Raw genomic sequence first — 19,388 nt, 5'->3', positions numbered from 1 at the left:
TATATATATATATATATATATATACTAGCTATAGATAGATAGATAGATATCCATCCATCATAACGTTGGTACTATACGAAAGGCAAACTGTCAAATCATTTTGGATTCCTCCAATGCCAAATATGTTACATTTTTATAAATTAGGACTCGACTATGGCGTTTCTCTCTTAACTCAGCTCAACTCAACTGTATTTATAGAGCACTTTCAAACAGCCATTGCTGCATACAAAGTGCTGTACATGGAGCAATTTAACATATACAACAAACAGTAAAGCAAATCGGTAATAAAGATGGTAGAAAGCACCGAACAGCAAAACCAAGAACAAATCTAAGTCATGCTGAGTCAAATGCCAAAGAATACGAGTGAGTTTTGAGGCGGGTTTTGAAGATGGGCAGCGAGGAGGCTTGCCGAATGTTCAGTGGGAGGTCATTCCAGAGAGAGGGACCAGCAACAGAAAAGGCTCGATCCCCTCTGAGCCTCAGTTTAGTTCTTGGTACTTCTAATAATGTCTGGTCCGCAGACCTGAGGCGCCGGGCAGGTGTGTTGGGGCGGAGGAGCTCATTTAGAGATTTGAAAACAAATAAGAGGATCTTGAAAATAACTCTAAAATGTATGGGGAGCCAGACTAGGAGTTATGTGCTCCCTCTGTCGAGTCCCAGTCAAGAGGCGAGCAGTCTCTCTCTCTCTCTCTCTCTCTGGGTTCGGTTCCCACTCAGCTCAGTGACGATGTGAATGGTTGTTCATCTCTATATGTGCCAGGCGACCAGTTCAGGGTGTAGTCTGCCTTCCACCTGAAGTCAGCTGGCATAGGCTCCAGCAACTCACTGCCACCCAGTTAAGGATAATTGAAAATGTTGAAAATGGACAGATGGATGTCAATTACAGCTTCTTTAATTTGTTAAGGCATAGAAGATTTTGTACACTGATGATATGTGCACAGTGCAATGGACTAATGTATATAAGTGAAAATCAATATTGCTCAGAAAAACTTCACATTTTCATTCAAATAAATGCAAGGAAGCCTGAGGTTAGCCATCAATTTATTCACAAACATAAGATAAGATAAGAAAAAACGTTATTTGTCTCACAATGGAGAAATTGGAGAAACATGAGGTATAAATTGAGTCAAACACATGAACAAGCAAAGTATAGTTGAAAAACTCTTTTTAAAATACTATAAATAAATTGTGATTACACAGTTTAAAAAAAAGGATGGAATGTAGATTCATTTACCTCAATGTGCAAATATACCTTTATCCTGTTACTTAATTGGCTCAGTGTGTATAGGTTCAGCAAAATATAATAGTTTGTACACAATAGTTTTAGTTATTTTATATTATAGTTTTTTTTTTTTTGTTTTTTTTAATTTGGAGTTTATCGCATACAGCAGGTCTCTCTAACTAGCACACGACGACCATTCAACTTCCTGACTTCTAAGCATGAAAAATGTCTCTCGACAAAAACACTAATATTCACCATTCATTTGGGTAACCCCCTATTCGGGGGTTCTTTCAAAAATTTCAAACAGAGTGAAACCGCCGCACACAACCCTAGCCTGCAGAGTGTAGCGCGAGTTCACAGTTTGGGGTTTCCACAGGACTGCCTTGCTTGTGGAGGTCATTTTGTACAAAGTCAGCAGAGATATCGTCTCAGAGCTGGGTGTTCTTGTCAAAGTGCTCAGCCTTGCCTTTATTAATATGATCCTCATTCAACTCAAAAGAGCTATTTTCCACATGAAAGCGCTTCTCCTTTGCTCGTTCTACAGAGCCGTCTTCAAATGACGGAGATTCACTGTCTGTTTCAGCTGATCCCGGACCACGTGACTTTTTATAGGCTTGGTATCCTGTGGAGCGAAATGGAAAAAATGTGAATGATTCATCACCTCAACATAATTATTTCAATCACCAGACAATTATCCACCAGGTCATTTTGAACTTGAAGACTAAAGTTGTAAAAGGTGTAATGAATAGTTCGACCACTGTGACCAACAATGAGGATTATCTCGCGAAGCTCCTATAAAAGACCACTGTCCTTGAACACAGTTTCTCAGTAAAACTGTATTTAATCCCTTACTCCCTTCTGCTCATGAATTGAAATTGCTCTGGCGGTGTACATGTGAAAAAAATGCTACTCAAGCCAGGCACAGGTAATCTTTTGCAAGGTATGTTTTACACAGCTTTTGATGGCACATTATATGGTATGAACCTTGGTCATTGTCCTTGGGCTCACTGCAGCGAAAAGACCTTCCATTTGCTCTGCTTACACTTACGCACACGCACACACATATGTGTTCCCACCTACGGACTTCTGTCAAACGGAAATTCCCTCACCAGGTACGGGGTAATCGATCGGAACCCGGAAGCCATATGGAAGCCCACAGTAGCGCAAACTCAAGCAAGTACCTCCCGATACTATGGAATAACTGTCAGTGCCGCTATTTACACTCATTGGATCCAAAACGGTGACATGGAAGTGACTCTATTGGCATGAGTTTTACTGGAATCACGAACGATTTTCTATTTTATGCATTTACATTTACGTCCTGTAGATCATGGCATCCAAACGATCTAAACGGTAATGACCGTGGAAGAGAGAGTGGAATGCATCCGATTACCTGCTCAGAGTAAATTGCTTGTGGCTCGACAGACAATCAAGTAAACGAACGTTTGCTGGAATGCTTTACGTGTTATTGTGCTAAAAATCTTCCGCAACTGGACCGCTAATTAGATAGAAGGTGAGTTCTAACTATGGGCATCGAGGACTTCGAAGCGTCCCGTGGCTGGCTTCAAAAGTGCGTTGCACCACATCAGTTGAGCAATGCTGTCTTGTGTGGTGATCGAGGGGGGGTCAAGTTAGAGACAGTGAGTGAGCGGAAAGAAAAGCCTGTCACTAGTCTAATTTTGTTGCAAACACAGTAGTCCTAATTTTGTTATACTATATTTTGTTCATATACCTGTACTGTATGCTACAGGTTTTGCGTTATAAACAGTTTTTGGAGCATATATTTTTTGCATTTTATTGCTTGCATTGTTACACATGTACTAGTCTTCATAGTGGTGTGTTTCTCTTTCCGTCTAACTGTCTGTCCAAATCTGGAAACGCCTCTCAGTTCCTAATTCATTTGAACTGGCACATGCCAATTTCTCTTATTGGTCACTGGGGCAGTAATTACTGATCCTATGACCTTTACCTGAAAAATAAAAGCCAGGCGAACTGTATGGTAGACCATCAAAAAAAAAAAAATGATCCCAGCAACTTTGTCCTGTCCCATCTGCTTGTTTTATGGCTAAAATGCGGTGAAGTTATTTTTAATTAATTACAGATATTAAATGTCGTCCCTGAATTTAATTCAGTCATTATAAGAGGGATTTTAATAAAAATGACACACAACCATGTTTAGAGAGTATGACAGTATTCCTAGTATGTGATATAATTGGTTGTTGCCAGACCATTTTTTTTAATATAAAGATGCCACTATGACTCAAAATTATGAAAATGAAATATTCTCTAATATGGGGGCACTCGTTAAAAGTTTTTCCTGAATTAAAATCGATGAGACGTTCACACAGACAGATCACCAACAGACTCAGGCTTATCTCACACACTGCACTAAAACCAGTCGTAAACGGAAGCTGCTGCTTGTTATCACGTGTTCACCATATTTGGTTATTTTTGACTCACAAATATGCTTCTGAGAAGAAAACAGCACTGTATCACAAAATTGTGAGTGTTCACATTTGGTCAATACTTTTTGCTCACCTCCCACAAAGAGGACAGCCACCACGAGCTGAAAGATGCTGTAGATAAGGGGAAATGCAAACATGATCTCCAGTTCGGCCGGATTGAAGGACAGCTGGACAATGGTGCTACACAACTGGGAGTTCTGAAAGCCAGTCTCCAAAGCAATCGTTCGACACCTGGGAGGGGGGAAAAAAAAAAAAAAAAACGTAACGGAACTGCAGCATGTACATGCTGAGCAAAATTAAAGTAAAGCTTTTTTGAAGACAACCAAGTGTTCAATTCTCTTGAACACAGTCCAGCATGATATGTTGTAAACAGGTTTGCACCACTTTGGCAACATTTTGAAACAGTTCATATGAACAACTGTCCCCTTACCTGTACCATGGTTGACCTGCAAAGCGGGCCAGAAGAAAACCCAGCCCAAAACCAATAAAGGGGTAGATAGTTCCAATTATCCAAAGGGAGGGTGCAATGGTCCAGGAAGACTGGTAAAGAATCCCCCCAACGACAGCAATGATGATAATGAGAGCAAAGCCTGTCAATGACCCAATCTAGACAGAAAAGACATAATATACAGTGAATAACATGTGGATTGGTGTGTGCAAGATGACAGATTTATGCAAATTCGTACCTTGAGGATCTTTTTAGCCAATTGGGGCCATCTGCGTTTAAAATACATTCCAACCGTGATTGGGACAAGGAGGGCCACGAGAGTTATACCTGAAGAAAGCCAACATTTTTGTTTTTTTTAATTCTCTCATTTTCTGCAGGACCAAAAAATACGACAAGGGTGACACAGCATACACAAATGAGTGAAGGTCGTTTCAATGTCTAATCCAAGGTTATAATAGTTTGGATCTGTCTTTCCAATTTATTTTTTATTTCATTTTGACTTTAATTGTTTTTAAGTCAGTTATTTTGAATTAGTTTCGAGAGCAAATTCATTCGTTTTTTTTTAAAATTTTTTTTTTTATTAGTTTGTATTGTTTTGTCTTGTGTGTGTGTGTGGAGGGGTGGCGGGGGGTTGCTTCATTTTAGTTTAGTTTTATCTGAGCTGCTTATCCTCAAGAGGGTCGCAGCGTGCTGAAGCCTATCCCAGCTGTCTTCAGGCAGTGGGCGGGGTACACCGTGAACTGATTTGTCAGCCAATCGCAGGACACACATAGAAACAACCATTCATGGTCACAATCACACCTAAGGACAATTTCGAGTATTCGTTTAGCCTGCCATGCATGTTTTTGGAATGTGGGAGGAAACCGGAGAACCTGGAGAAAACACACGCAAGAACATGCAAACTCCACACAGGAAGACCGGAGCTGGAATCAAACCCTGCACCTCTGCAATGTGAGGCCGCTAACCAGTTGCCAACCATGCCGCCCCGAGTTTTTATTATTTTTAGTATTAGTTTTTTTTGTTGTTTTTGTTTTGTTTTTGCCAACCATGCCGCCCCCTCATTTTTATTATTTTTAGTATTACCGGTAGGTTTTTTTTTTTTTTTTTTTTTTTTTTTTACAAAAGAAGTTTTTTTGCGTGCTAAATGAATTAAAAAAGGTCACTAAATACTGTGTAATGAAGTCAACTACCATTCTCAAATGACCATTTGACCCTCGTTTTTCTGTACAAATGTACAGAAATACCGAAATAAATACCGTATTTTCCGCACTAAAAGGCGCACTGGATTATGAGGCGCACCTTCAATGACTGACCTATACGTCATTTTTTTTCATATATTGCACACACTGGACTATAAGGCGCAATCTACAATGCATCCACTAGATAGAGCTACAGGTACGTCTTTGTCGGGCTCCGTGCCTTCTCTCCTTCCGTTAGACTCGAGAGGCGTTCATGACCGCCTCCAAAAAACGTAAATTAACGATTACTTCAATAAGACTACAAAAATTGAAAATACAGTAATGCACCAAAACAGAAAATCACAAAATAAATTCTATAACCCCCCCGACAGAATTTATTTTGGCATTTCCTTGAGCGTAGCTACAACAGAACGATCAGATGTCAGTAAATTGGAGGAGACTCGACTGTCTCAGAAGTGTTTGTTATTTATTCCTTTGTTGTGTACTGTACTCAGGAAATCACAAAATAAATTCTGTAGTGGGGCTATAGAATTTATTTTGTGATTTCCTCGCTTGATTTTCTGTTTTGATGCATTATTTTCCACTTTTGCAGTTTCATTGAAGGAATCGGTAATTTACGTTTTTTTCCGAGGCTGTCATGAATGCCTCTCGAGTTGAAGGAAGAAGAGAAGGCACGGAGACGGACGGACATAACTGTATTTGTTGAGACTGTGAAAACCATTAACAAAGTGTGCGTTTAAAAAAAACACCACCACAGCTCTCCTTTTTTCGGAGCTGCAACAAAAACTTATTTAATAAAGCAGCGACACAGTTCACTGAACCAAAAGCAAGTTATAACATTGTAAGCATGTCTCCAGCAAAGAGCCATCTTGGGGTCGACATATTACCGTTAATGACCATACACCGGATTTTAAGGCGCGCAGTGAGCTTTTAAGAAAATGGAAGACTTTTTGGTGCGCTTTATAGTGCGGAAAATATGGTACATTTAAAAAGAACCACGAAAGCTCTCTTTGAAAAAACTGACAAAGATAATTTTTTTTACGGTTATGATTTGCTTCATAAAAGGTAAGAAATAGTTGTAATTAATACCCTATCCAATTGAGCGGCGAACATTTGCGACTACTGGTTAGTAAAATGGCGTTCACGTCAGAGTTTGTCAGAGTTTCTTCAAGCTCACAAATGTTCGCAAAACATTCGCCCGAAATGCAGTTTTTGTTTTGTTTTATTTCTTCTTGTCGCAAGAAAATTTAGAATGTTTTCAACGTTCAAACTTCCTTTGCAACAAGAAAAGTACAGACAAACGTCTGGTGACATTTGGAACCTTGAAGAAATCCTGACAAGAATGCTACATTCACTGCGTTCACAAACCCTTGCAATTGTGGGCTATGTGCTTTAGTTTTAGTTTTTAATGTTTCTTTTTTGTTAACAAAATTGTTTTTTCGATTTCAGTTATTTTGTTACACTAATAAATTATAAGTAATGACCCTGGTCTTATCTCATGAACTATCATCTATGTCTACCAGTAATCAACATGAGTAATATATTTACCAATACTGTCATATGGGATTTGGATGGTTTCTGAAGAAGTCCAGGTGGAGGTGTAGATAAGCAGACAGAGTGGCATCATTCCCAGGGCCAGGATGGAGGAACATGCTGTCATACTGATACTTAAGAGAAGGAAATTGACAGCTATAAGCTTCTCTAATGACATTTTATTGTTGAAGCACAAAAGAGTGATTTGATTACGTTTTGGCCCAATAATCAATGCAATGGTGTCGCATATTTGCATGTTAACATGAAGTAAAGTACTTCAAGGTGATATGATCAACTACAGTCATTCAGCCAACCTACTGTACCATGAACTCATTTTGAACGCGGCAGCTTCTTACCTTAGGTCCATATCGCCATCCAGCCAGTAGCAGATAATATTGGAACCGGACCCTCCAGGACAGCAACCCATGATAATGATGACAATGGCCTGAACAGGCAACACATTGAAGGCGATTGACAAAGCAAAGGCGGTAAAAGGCATAATGCCAAATTGGCAGAGGAACCCAATAACGATGCCCCAGGGTCTCTTCAGGTGCCCCCAAAGTTTTTGGGCATCCACAGTGCAGCCCATGGAAAACATGACCATCGCCAGCATGATGGTGAGCACGGTGCTCAACACGAGACTAAGTGTTGCATTAAAGTCAGTGGTCGGGACAAGGCAGTTAGTGCCGGAGCAGATCGTGGCCTCAGACGGGCAGGCAGAAAGTTCTGCAGTTGTTTCCTTGAATATCGACATATTGGAAATGTGATGTCAGTGGAGAGTCATCCGTGTCCAGCCGACCTCGAAAGACAACTGGATGCGTTTCCTCAACAGACTATCATCCGTGGATTTTACTGGACTGAATCCTCTCCTGTTCTGTTGGTTATCCAATAAGACGATGGCGACCAAACTGTCCAGCCCACTGCTCTTAATGCCCTGCTGGCAACTGCCGAATCGTAGTAGGAAGGAAAATCGTGTGGAAAAAATTAACCATTGTTACGTTTTATGGGGTCAGTGTTCAAAGCCCGTGCATATAAAAGAATCATTTTTGAAATGTGATTGCACCATCATTCTTTTAAATGCTCTTTGGCCTCTTAAAACTTTATAGACAGTTAAACTATGAATGACGGTGTCTTCCGAATTCAAACAAGATGATTCTGTGCTTATCCTCAATAGACTACACCTTATATGCACATAGAAGGACCACACATAAATTGTTTTATGGCATTGTTAAATGATGTAAATTTCAAGTAAAATGCAAAGTAGTCTGAGACACAGTGTTCATATTACCAAGTGACAACCATAGGTCTAAGTATAGGGTATATGCCTTTTGGTAAAGAGGGTTCACAAAGTGCATGGCTATAAAATTGAAAACATGCCTGTCAGGCATGTTGTTGACTCCTGAGGTCTCACAGCTGAATATGAATTTATTGTACTGTAAATCACTTCCAATTGTATTTGGAATTTTGTTTGTAACACAGAATGAAAAAGTAAATGCATATATAGCACATCAGAAAAATTATAACAACTGGGGGATCCCAGGAGTAATAAAAGCCAGCACCATACATAAAAAGAGTCTGGCCAGCTTTTGATCTCTCCATTTCTTGCCGCTATGGACATTGATTGCCGGTCACATGATTTTTTTTCCAGACGCCATCTTGCAACTCATCACTCGCTGTCGCCAGCGCATAAATCAATTTCTTATCGTGAATCTTTCACAATTAAAAAAAATATATATCCTGTAATATAGTGTGTGGCTGTCGGGTGTCATCACCCGGAGAGACAAAGCTGTGAAGCTCCACAGATTTCCCTGGACACCAAGAGACAGATGGTATGGACAGAGAAAGGGCGTTGCCAGGATGGGTGGAAACCGAATAACAAATCCTGTCTTTGTGATGTAAGTTTATTCTCCCTTATTTTCTCATATTTAAGAAACATACAATGAATAAAAATCAAAAGACAAGGCGCAGGAGTTAATGTAACGATGACATATTTTGTTCGATTGTCCCTCGGGCACCACATAACTCCCCACTGTGATGCGTTCTAAGGAGTCCTTTTTATATTCATCCACCTATCAAGGAAGAGACTATTATTTCAGCCATTTCAATAAGGTTGTGTTTGCTATTATTATAGGCTCAATGTTCGGTTTGAGTAGACAAAGCTGCTGCAAGGACTGGAGTCTCCAGTTCTTCGAACAGATTTCTTATTTTGAGAAAGATTGAAAACAATGGTCTGAGTAAATAAGGTATTTTTGAAATTCATGGTCAGCACACCCAACGGTGTCGATCCGTTCCACACAGCAGCTCATTTGTCGCATCAGCACTAGGAAAGCGCAGTTCAATTTGCAAAGATGGGCATGCCGCCCCTGGGACGGAACGGTTCGTCCGTCCGTTTCGGAGGGACGCATCATTTTGGTACGGTGGACGAAGGATGAGAAGGTTTTTTTATCTTATTTTTTTAAAGGACGGATTAAGTATTTCTTAACAGGTTATTTCATCTCAACAGTATTTTCATAGCAACACTGTCACCTAGTGTACAATCAGAGAACATAAGTGCCTATGGACATCCATTTCTACAATGATCAATCCAGCCAATGAAGACAGCTGGCTGTGTTGTATGTCTCTTGGTACCTGCCCACCATGCTGATGGCTTGGACTTATTAAAATAACATTTTTATTATGATTGTTTTTATTGTATTTATTTTCTTTTTTGTGTTGTGAAATACTAATGTTGAGTTGTAACAGACAATCATGGTGTTATTGAGGGGGCAAATGGCAGCTTCAAAAGGAGGAGGACGGACGTGAACACAAGACGATTATTTTAGGAATAAGGACGGAGGGTCGATGACGAAGGGGACCCAGGTTGCAGACGGAGGACGGACCGGCAAAATAGGGTGAAGTGCCTAAATGCCATGACGTGCATGTATTCTGTAAATTCAACGGACTCACTTTCTCTTTCTTTTTTTTTTAAAGTTAATAATTCCTTGAGAATATGATCAATATCATGATCATGTTAAAGCATTTGTTTATTAAAACTTGCATAATAAAGGCCTCTTCTCAGAGTCCACAAACTCTTGGTTCAGGACTCAAACTGTACTCCCAAGTACTGCAAGGTGAAAAAGTGCAGTGTTAAAAAAAAAAAAAAAATTAAAAAGTAAATACAGTGAACGCACAAGTGAGAACTGCAGTGTATGACTTGAAGCGAGCTAGCAAAGCTAATGGGGCTAACATCACCCGGGCATAAATCAGAAGTGAGGCTCGTGTCCTTATTTTCCTTCTGTGAGGGTTTGCAGAAGCATGACACCTCCTGTTTTAGAAGATAGCAGCGGCTCAGAGGTCTAAACCGGACGCGACGAGTGGTTTAGTAGCCCACAAAAGTCAACGATGCGAAAGGGAAAAACACAGCAAAAACTGTATTGGTATCGACCAGTATGAAATACATTCTGCTGTCACTTTTGAGCTCAGAACTGCTCTAATGCTGTTTCTAGTAGCAATCTAAAGTGTAGAACAAGTAACGTTTACTTTGGGCCTCACCTATTGTTTGAAACACCTTTAAATCTTCAGCCTTGAATTACTCATTGAGTAACTCATAAAATATGTCCATTCATGGATTCCTTTGTGTAGTACGACCAAGTGGATAATGAAATACTAGATGTAGGTAGCTTAGCGTGTCTTATCTAATCTTTATCTACCCCATCTGTTATCTTTCTGTACTTGTTCCTCATTAAGGATGCTTTCAATTTTAAGTATCTGTGTCCTGCAGCTCTTAAATGATGAAGATTTGTGTCATGTCATGGTCATTTTCTTAGATGATCTGATTCTAGATAACACCTTAATCATGTTCTTCCTCTAGTGAAGATAAACTTTGAGGAAACAAACCCACTGTCGAGATTGCCTTTTATGAAGTGATAGCAAGGACAGTGTAAAGGATTTTCATCAAGTGACCTTGACCCCTTTCACACTACTTTCTATAAAATGTTATGACTGCAGTTAACTGCCGTTCTTGATTTTTATTTCTCTAACTTGTAACACTTGACAGGTTGGATCGTTTTTTTAATTCTTACTTGTTGACGAAATAACACGACCAAATAACTCAGCTTTAAATATAATTTACGTATATTTAAAAGTTAATAGGATATATCTACAAATGTCTTAACCTAAGCCTAGTTTGTGATTTTTAAGTGTGATTTTCAATTCAATGCATTATGTATGATACAAAAAAATAATGATGACATGCAATATTTATTTTTTTGTGACAATAGATGACAGTATCTCAGTCCATAAGGCTGCTTAAGGACTGTGAGAAACACCAAAATAGAAAAAAAAATGTTTTCATCTAAGCGTTTCATTGTTAAGCACATAACACGGCGTATGTCTTCAAACCTGTGCATTTATTATATGTCACTGCTCAAGAGAGCACAAGAAAAACCGCAACAGAGACCCAGGACCACCTTTTTACACAAAGCTAGTGTGTAATCAAGTTTGACAAGTGTCTGTTAAAAGGATATTGCCTGTTATATGAGCAATGAAGCATCTCAGGAGGTAGATCCCTGAAAACTTGAGGGAACTGTTTGGGGGGAAGAAAAGATGAAAAAGGTCAAAAAATCAAAATTCATAAAACTCACATCACTATTTGGATAGGCAGTGGTGATATATGGACATTTATTTGTAAAGAAAACAAAGACACACAGGAAGTTATCAGTGAATCACTAAAATTTAAATAACATGATACAAAAAAGATTTACTGTAAAATATGCATCTTACTGTTACTTTAGTTTAGTGGATCCCAGAGTTCCAAGCAAACAAAACAAATAATGTGCCTATATAGAAGTAAAGCCAGCCTCCAGTGTAAATGCTTTTAAATCCAGGTTAAAAACTACATTGAAAAAACAAATGGTGTGGTGTATTTTATTTTGTCAAGTGGTTGCACGTAATAAAATAATCTGGAGCCAGATAAATGTTTTTAAGTTGACTATACCCCTACAAAGTACTTAAAAATGTATCTAAATCAAGATGATCGAGATGAGAAGCAGGACACGGTTCACATTTGTCTCTGATCTAACCTACTGCATGCATGTATGCATCAAATAATGTGATGTAGGATTGGTTCGTTGCAAATCCTTCAGAAAGATGTGTTGGCCTCAATGAAAAAAACAAAATTACAAAAAGGGAACAGAAAAGAGTGACGCTCACCTGACCAAAAATGGCTGGGGGAAGCAGCTCGAGGTCTGTGTTTTAATCACATCTTGAAACTGCAGTAAGTTTGTCAGTAGTGAGCCACGACCACATTTATCGATCTTAGTCACAACCATCTGCAAAAAAAAAAAAAAAATTGTTTGTAAGATTACAATTAAAACTGTGTGAATTATGTCCCATTGAGGTCTGCTGGCTAGTTGGTAGTTTGGTCAATTAAAAAATCCAAACAAACACAACCCCCCCCCCCCCGACACACACACCTTTGGATGAAAGATGATGTTTTCCCTTGCCAAGCTTTCCTAAAAGCTGTTTTGTGGTAGTAAGTTGGCTCTGATGGTGGGGGAAGATGCCGGTCCAACCTGGTGGACCCAAATATATTGTGAGGGTCTGTTGGGAGCGTCGGACAGAATCCCCTGTCAGAAGGAGTTTAAACTCCCACCTCCAACAAAGCTTTTCCCACATCCCAAAGGAGGCGGGAGCCATTGAGTTTGAGTGGACTGTGTTCCGCGCCTCTATTGTTAAGGCGGCCAATCGAAGTTATGGCCGTAAGGTGGTCAGTGCCTGTCGTGGCAGCAATTCCCAAACAAGCTGGTGGATACCGACAGTAAGGGATGCTGTCAAGCTGAAGAAACGAGTTCTATCAGGCTTTTATGGCCTGTGGGAGTTCAGAGGCAGCTGATGGGTACGGGGTGGCCAAGCAGAAAGCAGCTTCGACTCGGGCATGGGAAGGGTTCGGTGAGGAGATGGAAGCCGGCTTTGAGAAAATTCTGGTCCACCATTTGACATCTCGGCGGGGGAAGCAGTGCACCATTAACACTGTGTACAGTGGGGATGGTGCGCTGCTGACCTTGACTCGGGACATTGTGAGTCGTGGGCAGAATACTTTGAAAACCTCCTCAACTCCACCAGCACACCTTGAGAGGAAGCAGAGTCTGGGATGTGTTTGTATTTCATGTGTTCGATCTGATCTTGGGACTTTTTAAAAAGGCTTACTTGCATTTCTGATTTAAAAGAAGAATATGCAGCTTACCACATATGGACATCTAGTCTCCTCACACATCTCAAGGGCGATGTGATCAGTCTTTTGCAGTCCAACGCTGCCATCCACCAACAAGAATGTTCTGACAAGACTGCAATAAACCAAGGATACAATGCCATTGGCTTAAAGGCCACGTGATTTGGAAGACACTTAAATTACAATGATCTGATGCTTCCACTGTCTGAGCTCACTGGGAAAAAAAAAAGTTTTTTGGGGGGGAGTAGGAAATGTGTTTTTCAGTCAGAAGTATCACTGTGACTGGCCAGTCTGCAATCAGCTTAGAGAAAGTTCATTTAGACTCATAGTCATTTAAGTTAATATAAATATGACTGAGAGATGCAGATCTTTAGACTATTATGTACAGAAATACATGTTGTGTATTGGTCATCTTGGATACAAGGAGGAATTGTATTTGTTTATTTGTGTGTGTGTGTGTGTGTGTGTGTGTGTGTGTGTGTGTGTGTGTGTGTGTGTGTGTGTTGTTTTTCACCAAACTACCACACGACATAATTGCACTTTTTGTAAGACAAGGCTACTCCAAATAGCTAATTCAATGTCTCACTTCTTTCTTGAATAGAGATATGGTTCGACCATATCCACAAAATCTTTGGGTGCTCGATGTCCATAACCTGGCATGTCGACGATGGTGAAAGCCTTGCCCACTCTAAAGAAGTTCATCTTTTTTGTGTGACCCTACAAGGGAATATAAAACAAACATTGACTTTGATTCACATCATTTAGCACTAAGCTTACTGGTTCATTATAAGAGATAGCTTCTTGCCACACTCCTGGCTTTTAGAATGATTTAGCTTTGTGAAGCCCTTAGAGTTAGGAAAAATATTTATTTTTAATTCCAAATTATATTTTACACATCAATGTTTAAATGCCATTTTTGTTACCTTTTCCATCTGCGTAGAGAAACAGCTGCAGACATGCAAACTGACATCAATCAAATATAATTACATGAGGAGAACAAGAAATGAAGGGAACTAAATAAAAAATGGAAATGGCTTATTTTCTCTCAAATGTGTATTTAAAATGTCTACTGCGACATCATGCACATCCATTTCTGTTATGACTACTCACGGGCGTTTTGGAGATTCTGACTTCCACCTCAGGACTCAGGGAAAACAGACATTTGATAAGAGATGACTTCCCCACATTGCTTCGGCCAATGAAACACACCTGGGAATACACAGCAACACTGTGGATATACACACGTGAAGCGGGGAGAAGGAGGCGCTGTGATATTCTGGGACTGCTTTGCTACATCTGAGGCCCAATATCGAGAATCTGTGCAGGGGTGCAATGTGTGCAGGGAAGGGACAATGAAATTTCAAGATGATCAAGGTATTCTGGAGAGAGATGTGCTGCCCAGTGTCAGCAAGAATGGGCTCAGTCGCAGGGATGTGGCTCTTGGAACAGGACAGTGAGGCAAAACACACGGGAAAAAAACCCTCACCCATGGCTAAGAACACAACATTGGACTACTGTGGAGTAGCCTTCACTGAGCCCTGATCTAAATCACATTGACGCAGTCGATGGGCCAATGTGAAGGGAGTTATGCTGCATTTCGATTGCAAAACATTTGAGCGGGTTATTCATGATTACATTATTTCCATTTGGTGTATAGTCTATGTACACCCCACTTTAAAAATTGGTTGTATGTGTATTTACCCGTATTTGCTTTTATATTACCGGTACCTTGTTTTACTCTTATGTCTTCATCCAAGTTGGCATTGCAACAGAGAACCTGTTCTGAATTCCCTTACCTGGATAAATAATTACAATATTCAATGTTTGTTTACGGGCGGCCCGGTAGTCGAGTGGTTAGCACGTCAACTTCACAGTGGTTTCCTCCCACATTCCAAAAACATGCATGGCAGGCTGATTGAACACTCCAAATTGTCCCTATTGTTTCTGTGTGCCTATTGACAACCTTAGAGAGGATAAAGCGGTTCAGAAAGTGAATGAATGAATGAATGTTTGTTTACGCCGCGCTCGCATTGACAAATATTGTGCGATATGCATCAGATTTCCACCCACGTTTGGAAGAGTTCTGTTTCAAATTTGAAGATAACTGATTTCATGCTGGGGTTTTTTTCCCATCCCATGATCCACGTCCAAATTGTGTCACTTAAAATTAAAAAAAAAAAAATTGTTGCAATGCCCAGAAATCTGATGGTCTGTCTCTATCTATGCATCCATCCATCCACCCCTCTTTCTATCCAGTTTTGTTTGACCAATTAATTATACTTCGTCTCTCTCTATTTGTTCAACTAATGATCAAATATATTTCAATACATCAAAAAATACATTGTTATTGAGAACAGGAACATGTATTGGGAATATAAACATATCTTTCATATGTGTGGAAATAAATTTTAGTGTGTTGATAATTTTATTTATGGTGTACAGTTTATTATTATTTATTTATTTACTGGACCCAATATCAGATCCAAATATGATTTAAAAAAAATTATTTGTTATTGATACAAATAATCAAAGGCAAAGAGTCACATTATACCCCACACTATATACTTAAAGATCCTCATTGCAATTTAACTTTACCAGCTAATGTTGCATTTTTCTTTGAAAATGTCAAAATAATTCTCATAATAAAATCAATTAATCTCGCTTTTAACTAAGTAAATTAAAAGTAACAAAGACAGAGTAACTTATCACTCGACACAGATGACCATATTGTAAAGAAACATATTACTTTCAAATGCAATTAACTAGTAAGATGAACTATATTACACTTTAGAAGTAACTTGTCCAACACTGATTAAAAAGCAGAAGTGCACAGCACCCAATCTGCCAGACTCATCATGGATGGCAAAAAGTAAAAGGCTTTGTGGTGAGACCAAAGCATTCTACTGACCTCGGGTTGTTTTAGTGCAGGTGAGTGGTCCATCCTCTCTGCTGACGTATAATAATCAATCCTATGAGATGGTGAGGGGCAAAAGAGCCTCTCAGCTTTTAGAACATCATCTACATGGGGATGAAATATATGAAACTGTGTCCTATCCACAGAGCTGAAAGTGAATTGAAAATAGTTATTAATGTCTGTGTAATAGTTGATAGCGTGAGCGTGAGACGAGGAACATTGGAGCGTGATATGCAAAAAACAGTACCTGTCAAGGTATGCCTCTATATCTGTCAGAGGGTAGAGCAAGCGTTTTACTTTGTTTGGGGATAAAACGCTGGCTTCTTTGAGCGAGGCTAACTTGTGAACTCTCTGTCGAAGGAGAGCACACAACTGCGTCCAAGGTCGAAGCCATTGTACAGGTTGCCGACAAAACATCTTCTGGTGAAAAATCTGGTTGAAGTAAATTGGAAAGGAACACAAACAGAAAGTAGTTAATGTGGCATCAAAGCTTTAAATAGATTTGTGTGAAGGTATGAATTTGATACATCAAGAAAAAAAACCAAAACGTTTTTGTAACATTATATGTATCATAAATATTAATTTGGGTATAAATTATGTTGTGTTTAACTTAATGCAGTGGTTATTTTGCAGTGACTGGCAACTCACCACCTATCATTCTGCCGTGAGGTGTTATTCCACAACATCAAATACAGCTCTCTGCCGGACAGTCTAAAACGCTTTACGTGCGTGTAAAAAGTTGAAAATGGCTTAATGTTTGAAAACTAAGACCTATCACCACCAAAATTCACATGCACAGCAGCACCTACGCCTACCTAAAACATATCAAAACAATCCCCAAAATATGTTGGATTTTATCAGCATTAATCTTTTTCCTCCCCATCAACGTTCACGATGGAGAAAAAGCTGAATGTGGCTTGTTCGACAACTCTGACCAATCACCACCAAAATTCATGTCCATAACTTTACCTATGTCCGCACCAATCTCTGAAAACAAAACAATCCCCTCCCTCAATATTCAGGATTTTTATAAACATTAAGAGGGCGGCACGGTGGGCGAATGGTTGGCACATCTGCCTCACAGTGCAGAGGTCACTGGTTCGATTAAGGGCCTTCTTGTGTAGAGTTTGTATGTGTTGATGGAGAGGAAGACGGTCATGTCCAAAAAATCTCAAATATTGGTGCGATTGCTTTGATATTTTAAGATGTTGATGTGGGCATGGGTAGAGATGTGCACATTTATTGTGGTGGCAATTGGTCGAACTTTTCTAACATTAAGCCACGTGAAGCTTTTTCTCGATAATGTATGTCTATGGGGCGGAAAAAGCTTAATGCCCATAAAATCCAAAATACTATGGCGATTGTTTTGATATTTTTAGGGGTCGAAGTGGGCCTAAGTAGAAATGTGTATGTGAATTTTGAGTGGTCGTAGTGTTCTAACACACATTAAGCTTATTTACATTTAGCGTTTTGGACTGCAAACCCTCTTCCTTTTTTAAAACATTATGTTTACAATTTCTTGTAGCAGGTCAAGAGTTGTCAATGAGCCGTTTTGTTTTACGTGTTTATTGAAGAATTGAACAGTTATGCTGTTGAACAATTTCAGTGCTGCTTGAGAAACAGAAATAATTGTCAAAATGATTAGGGACCCACCAAAATAATGGGTTAGGATAAGTTGAGGGTAAATAATAAAGAGAGGTAAAGTAACATTTAAAATGAGGTTGAGGTTAGATTTAAGAAAAGTTGAAGAGTGTAACCTGTATACATTTTTAATCGGAATCAAGGTCAGGTTGGCAACAATCGGGAGCCAGTTCATGTGGAAGCCAGTTGAACCGTAACACGCCAGCCAATACATCACGAGAAAATAATCTATTCAAGGCCAACCTACTCGGCGATTGAACAATCGGAGACGTTCAGAGTTGCATGTCACAACAAATAAACACTCCCTTAATTTTTAATCAAGTGACGGATCAAGATGTGATCGAACAACTGTGCTGGAAAACGAGAACAATAGAAAAGAAGAAATAATCCCATTGCTCACCCGTATTATGTTTTCATGGATTCAAAATATTTCAGAAATGATTAATGGTAAAACAAGCCTTATCTGTCATAACTACTGTAAAGTCCCTCTTCTGTATTGCGTGCGACTCAAAATAAGTCCGTTTGAAACATCGACCATTTCAGAAACAGTTCCTGCTAATGATGAATAAACGAAACACTTTCGACATTTTGTGCTCGTTTGGTGGTATACAGTCAATTCTATTTAATACATAAAATCTAAAATAACAGCTGGACGTTGTAAAAGTCTGTAGATTTAACAATCTAAAACGTTTTAATTTCCTGTTTATTTCATTTTTGTATGATGAGGCTTTTCATCAAAAATGAATGAAAAGAACATTTAGGGTACAGTCATAAAGTGTAGCAGTAGTCTACATTTATTTGCAATTAATTTGTGTTTTGTTTTCTTTGTATTATGTGCGCGCGCCTGCGCGTGCGTGTATGCATGCGTGTGTGCGTGGTTGTTTTCCCTTCTGCAGTTAATGTTTCATTCATTTACTTGAACAGAATACTGTATGCTTTATACATGGTATCTCCCAACATTTTTTTTTTTACTTGTGTACTCCCAAACAGACCTGTCACCCATGCAAAACAAGTTGCTTGTGCCCTACAGGAGTGAGTCTGGGGCTGGTGCGGGCACGGTGTTGTGATTTCGTTTAGCAGTATGACCAGTTAATTATGTAAGTCTTACTTATGTGTCTGTAAGCACATTGTTGGACGAGGAAACAATGTGTTTCATCAAAATATTCTGTTCGAGTGTTTTGTTCAACGTTTTTCATGTACACTACAGCAGGGGTCCCCAACCTTTTTTGCCCCACGGACCGGTTTATGTCAGACAATATTTTCAGGGACCGGCAATTAAGGTGTGGCGGAAATAATACAACAAAATAATATGGTATGAGCTGCATGAAAACTGTGGTGTTTTCGAAATATAATAATAAACACAAGGAGCGTCTAATCTTCGTAATTTTGTTTTAGTCGCCGTTGCTGCAGAAAAGCCCCGCCTCACACAGGTAGGATGTCGGAAATAGCAACAGTGCTACTGTGGCGATCTCAGAATATTCAGCCATAACTTTTATCCAGTTGTCTCGAACGTACTTTTAAGGCCGCCGTCATTTGATCTCCAGCAGTTTTTTTACTCATTTTGCGAGCTCTGGTGTTTTTTTTTTAAGCGGAATCGGTCACGTGACGGGGGAAAGCGTTGCTTGACGTGCGTCAAGCGTGACACAGACGGATGTAACGGAGAATCCGGTAATTTTTCAAAATAAAACATCTTTCGTATTCCGAAATAAAACGGAATTAAGGCAAGTTCTTTCTGTGCGGCCCGGTACCAAATGCCCT

The 19,388-nt window shown here is 39.4% G+C and overlaps 2 protein-coding genes across 3 annotated transcripts; both read right to left on the bottom strand.

Moving 5' to 3' along the window:
* Positions 1-1,059: 1,059 nt before the first annotated feature.
* slc10a2 (solute carrier family 10 member 2) lies at positions 1,060-9,319 on the bottom strand. The gene is made up of 6 exons (XM_019892054.1): positions 7,224-9,319; positions 6,883-7,001; positions 4,374-4,462; positions 4,118-4,293; positions 3,761-3,918; positions 1,060-1,844 (listed from the first exon to the last, which is right to left on the bottom strand). The coding sequence occupies exons 1-6, from the start codon at positions 7,619-7,621 to the stop codon at positions 1,651-1,653; spliced, it is 1,134 nt and encodes a 377-aa protein (XP_019747613.1). The 5' UTR covers positions 7,622-9,319; the 3' UTR covers positions 1,060-1,650.
* A 313-nt stretch (positions 9,320-9,632) lies between these two features.
* gtpbp8 (GTP binding protein 8) lies at positions 9,633-18,155 on the bottom strand. Of its 2 annotated transcripts, XM_019892055.1 has the most exons (9): positions 18,031-18,155; positions 16,237-16,432; positions 15,984-16,137; positions 14,186-14,284; positions 13,662-13,792; positions 13,091-13,190; positions 12,058-12,176; positions 11,318-11,431; positions 9,633-10,903 (listed from the first exon to the last, which is right to left on the bottom strand). In XM_019892055.1, exons 2-8 carry the CDS (start codon positions 16,404-16,406, stop codon positions 11,341-11,343), a joined length of 864 nt encoding a protein of 287 aa, XP_019747614.1. In that variant the 5' UTR covers positions 16,407-16,432; positions 18,031-18,155; the 3' UTR covers positions 9,633-10,903; positions 11,318-11,340. The 2 variants fall into 2 exon arrangements, with proteins under 2 accessions (XP_019747614.1, XP_019747615.1); XM_019892056.1 differs by lacking the exon at positions 9,633-10,903 and having other exon boundaries at positions 11,235-11,431.
* Positions 18,156-19,388: the final 1,233 nt, after the last annotated feature.

This window comes from Hippocampus comes, unplaced genomic scaffold (genome assembly GCF_001891065.2).
Source record: "Hippocampus comes isolate QL1 unplaced genomic scaffold, H_comes_QL1_v1.1 scaffold310, whole genome shotgun sequence".
NCBI classification, from domain to species: Eukaryota; Metazoa; Chordata; class Actinopteri; order Syngnathiformes; family Syngnathidae; genus Hippocampus; species Hippocampus comes.
Note: the sequence above shows the minus strand (reverse complement) of the source record. Positions and strands in the feature narration are given on the sequence as shown.